The sequence below is a fragment of the Aulonocara sp. 'chitande type north' Nkhata Bay genome, linkage group LG4, assembly GCF_057382095.1.
Source record: "Aulonocara sp. 'chitande type north' Nkhata Bay isolate Kocher_YH1m ecotype deep benthic linkage group LG4, A_spYH_male_GT1.1, whole genome shotgun sequence".
In the NCBI taxonomy this organism is placed as follows: Eukaryota; Metazoa; Chordata; class Actinopteri; order Cichliformes; family Cichlidae; genus Aulonocara; species Aulonocara sp. 'chitande type north' Nkhata Bay.
Window position 1 is genome coordinate 3,889,888 of NC_141347.1, and position 4,526 is coordinate 3,894,413.

The 4,526-nt window shown below is 38.4% G+C and overlaps 1 protein-coding gene across 1 annotated transcript in view; it reads right to left on the reverse strand.

The window, feature by feature from the left end:
* Positions 1-1,990: 1,990 nt before the first annotated feature.
* The window catches only part of LOC147331769 (uncharacterized), a 4,158-nt gene continuing 1,622 nt past the window's right edge, over positions 1,991-4,526 (reverse strand). The window contains exons 3-8 of the mRNA XM_086290458.1: positions 3,978-4,334; positions 3,670-3,886; positions 3,124-3,347; positions 2,801-2,948; positions 2,586-2,695; positions 1,991-2,353 (exon numbers count right to left, since the gene is read on the reverse strand). Coding sequence (XP_086146584.1) covers positions 2,045-2,353; positions 2,586-2,695; positions 2,801-2,948; positions 3,124-3,347; positions 3,670-3,886; positions 3,978-4,334 — 1,365 coding nt within the window. The 3' untranslated portion in view covers positions 1,991-2,044. The remainder of the gene's footprint in view (positions 2,354-2,585; positions 2,696-2,800; positions 2,949-3,123; positions 3,348-3,669; positions 3,887-3,977; positions 4,335-4,526) is intronic.

The following is a 4,526-nucleotide window of genomic DNA, read 5'->3' on the forward strand; positions in this document are numbered from 1 at the left end:
CGCTTTACAATGCCACTATTCATTCATTCGCACATTCACACACTGGTGGAGGCAAGCTACGGTTGTAGCCACAGCTGCCCTGGGGCAGACTGACAGAAGCGAGGCTGCCATATCGCACCATCGGCCCCTCTGGCCAACACCAGTAGGTGGCAGGTGAAGGACACAACGACCAGGACAGAGAGCCCGGGGATCGAACTGGCGACCTTCCGGTTACAGATGCGCTTCCCAAAGTTTTAGATCTCACCCTGGGTCAACACACCTGAATCACGTGATTAGTTCATTACCAGGCCTCTGGAGAACTTCAGGACATGTTGGCTGTATCCCAATTCAGGGTCTGCAGCCTTAAAGTACGCAGCCTTGACGGTCCACACGGGCCGCGTACTCAAAGACTGCTAAGGCTGGAAGTGCAAGGCTTGTGAAATGGGATGGTCTAGCCTCCGTTGCGCTGCCCAGGTTGCCTAGCAACCATGACACTAACTGCTGGAAACGTTTCATACAGCTTTGTTTGACAGAAATAAAGGAGAAAATCTTTTGTTCATTTGTTTGTTTGTTTCTACATGAGCTTTGATTTGATAAGTATCTGAGGCTGAGACCACAGGACTGTGAAATCATGATTATTGGGCTTCACTTCTGTACTGAACAATCATTTAAGATTAGCTAGTAAATAACAATTAGCTAATGTTGTTCATGAGACTAAAGTCATCTCACTTTGGTGATGCAAATATAATAAGTTATTATTTCAATCATTATTAGTTATTACAGCAGTGAATGAACTCTGTTTCAAATACTGAGCTTCAGTATTTATTTATATTTCCTGTCACCTTAAATCTTCATTCAAAGACAGGTTCCTTTGACACTGTATGTATAAATGTATTATATATAAGAGACTGTCAAGAGATGCATTCTTAAACACTTTTTCAGTTGAGAATCAGAGAGGAGAAACACAGTTTTACTTGTATACAAGGGCAGCACAGAGCACTCGCACTGAGAGTGAGGGCTCTGAGACTCGCAGCTCTGTGACTGCCCTGGTCTTTATTTATATATCGGTGGGTGTTTGTTCCTTACATTGGAATGGTTGGTTTCACCCAAATGTATCAGTAAGCCTAAATTTGGTCAATGGCTGCACTGCAAAAACAGCTATACTTGAAACACGCTAAATATTCTTAAATCTGACAAAATTTTCTTGTTTTGAGCAAAAAAAATCTGCCAATGGGGTAAGCAAAAGTTGCTTGACTAGAATTCTTAAAACTAGCAAATTAATCTAACTGCCATATGCCTTTTAACTAGACAAAATTGTCTAAAATGTATGCTTATTTGAAGAAAATGTGACTTATTATAAGTAAAAGACACTTTGATATTTAGAAAATATGTACCTAAAATGAGTATTATGCTTTCTTGAACAAGCTGTTTTCAAGAATTATTTGCTTACTTTAAGATTCTACACCTTAATTTAGATTTTTCACATAAAAAAAACACCTTACTATAGGACAAATTTTCTTAAAACTGAATTGTTTCTTTCTTGATTGAGCTAACTATAAGAATTATGTTTCGACTCTGAGAACAATAATCAGCAAAAATTCCTGAGAATAAGACACCATCTCTTCAAAAAGCTACTAAAAATAAGGGAATTCATCTTAAATTAAGACAGCAAAAGCACTCTTAGTTTTTGCGCTTTTATTGACACAGCAATGGGTCAGTAACTCACTGAGGTCTGTTCCAGGAGAATCATGTCTAAAATTATACATTTCAACAGGGTACTGTGTAACATGGCCAATATAAGAAGTGCATATTCCAGATACTCTTAACATGAATAATAACAGTATAACACACTCATGGCTGGTATCAAAAATAAATTTTGCTGAAGCTTAAAACAATCACTATTTCAAATCCTATATTACATAACATTTTAGAAGAACAAGTTTAACGACCACACAAACAAACATGTTTTACATTTGAACAACTTTTCTAAAGAAAAAAAAAACAACCTCACTGACTAACACTGAGTCTGATAAACAAGGCAGATGGAGTCTGTCATCTGAGAGACTCACTCAATGAATGACTTCCACTCACCAAGCGCCTTCTTGTAAGAAGGGGTTGAATCTCGGTCATGGATGGAGTCTTTGAGTATTTCAGTTTGCAAGACAGACAGCAGCGTGGAAATGCACTTTGGATATGTGAGGTGGAGGGCATAGTAATATGCCATCAGATAGAGCAGTCCCTCATTAAGATCCTTCCGGTCAAAAGTGCTCACCGGTGTGGTTCCAACAGCTATCATGCAGTTGCCTTCAGAGACAAGCAGAACTGGACAAGCCAGGGGTCGCTGACGCAGGTAGCCTTCAGGGTCTTCTGAAGTCTACATGACAGAAAAAAAGAGGATTAGAACAAGACCGTAAGAAACACAATTTTTGCGTTGCATTAGAGTTTAAAATAGATCAACTTTTTTTGTAGGTTTTACTAACATCAACATGTTATGGGGATCTGAACTTTAAGAATATTTGACTGACTCCACAGTAAAATATATAAAATGAAAACATGAGTAACTGCAAAATTCAACAATATATACACATAGAATATTCCAGCCTTACCTTTAGGACATGGAAAAAAGCCTCACTACAGATGCCCAGCTTCTTAGGTGGTACTGTGCTGGAAGGGAAAAGCACGGGAAGGGCTCTGAACACAGCTGCTGCATGTTCCACTGGTTTGAAAAAAGAAAAATAAGACAGGGCAACACCATTAAGCATTGCAAATAATGTAATCTGCAAAGCATAAATGTAGACAAATCAAGATACTGTAGCATTACCTCCATCCAAAGTTTTTGGCGGCTTCATAACTTTCTTCATGACACCATAAAACTGCACCTTCGAGTAGAAGATTTCCCATCTATCCTTCATCTCAGAAATGTATTTCAAGTTGGATGGTTGAATAATTCTCCGCAGCTCATCAAGGACCTGAAAAATACAGACAGAAACCCAACTGAGATAGATCTGTCTAGCTCTGTATCTGGTCTTGACAATAAGTGATAACAATTTAAACATGAGGGCCAGTATTTAAGAAATTTGAAAATCATATCAAAATGTCCCCAAAGGAATAACAGGATGGCTAAAAGAAATAAGTGCGGCTTACATGATCCAGTTCTCTGAAACAAGGATATGCCTCTAGTATCTTCACTGCTCTGTCCTGCTCCTTTATAGCATCAGAGTTAATGAATTGTCTTCTAGACTCAAACTCCAGGTTCAGCAGTTGGGTAACAGCAGCTTTGTTTGGTTTTTTGGGCTTGTATATTTCTTGAAGTGTATTGTAGTGTCTTGCCTGGGTCTTTTGGCTGTCAAAGAAGTCAGCTGAACCAGCTAAACACACAGAGCAGAGGTGTGCAAATCATTTATTGCCACAGTAAGGCTTTATATATATGTTATTGGTGCAAAACAATAAAACAAAAATACCAAAATATATCTGTAAATTAGATCAACAAATTAACTAACCACCTATCTTAAAATTGTTCATTAATCCTGTGAAGTTGTCACTATTAAATGGAACACAAAGACTCCAAGATAAACAGTGAAGTAATTGTGTTCCATTGTTAGCAGAATTTTTAACAAAAAAACAAAAAGTATCGTCCAAACCACATTTACACTCAGGCTGTAATAAGAGGGTGCATCATATTATACTTACATTCTTCATCACTGCCATCCTGGTGGTGCACTGGGGTGCCCATCGATCTAACTGGTGATTTATCTAGAATAATAGTTGATGCACTGGACTCCCCACTGCTGTCACTTTTTGCAACGCTTTCATTCCCATCCTTTCTTGGCTTCTTCGCAGGAGGTTTTTTGTCTTTCCTTGGACATTTGACATTGGAGAGTCTTTTCATTAGCTTTTTATCAACATGCTCCAAACAGGTACAAACGGTAAAAATTAAAAGATGATAAGATACATCACTCATGATTAACACAGAGTGATATTGAGCAAATGCTACTTACCCACTCACCACACGTTTCTTTAAGCATTGGGTAGTACTCCATTAATCGCTTTGCCATGGCATCAACCTCATGTTTGCTGGGGTATCTGGAGTCGTCAGCTGCTCTTGCTATCGAAATCATGTTTGTCATGGTGTTTCTTACGAGTCGACAAAAGAGTTCCTTTGACAAAGGTTCAGCACACTCTGTCCCCAGCCGCTTCTTTTCAAAGTAAGAATGTCGAGCTTGCTCAAGTTCACTGTCTGTGAAGACTATGTACTCTGGGTTGGACATAGTCACAAACTTAGAAGTGCTGGGTTCCTCTCTGGAGAAGTCACCATCTCCAGTAGTTGTTAGCGTTTTTTCAGCAGCAGTCTTGTTCTAAAATAGTGTACATGGGGCTAATTTCACATAAAATTGCACAAGAACTTTAGGTCTCTAAATATGAAAGAAAGTACAACAAAATATCAGTAAAGTGTTGAACAATAAAAAATATGTATATTTAACAAATGTGTAGGCCACTTGATTTAAATCAAAACTAAAGAAGATTCTACTGTCTATCTGTTAAGTGAG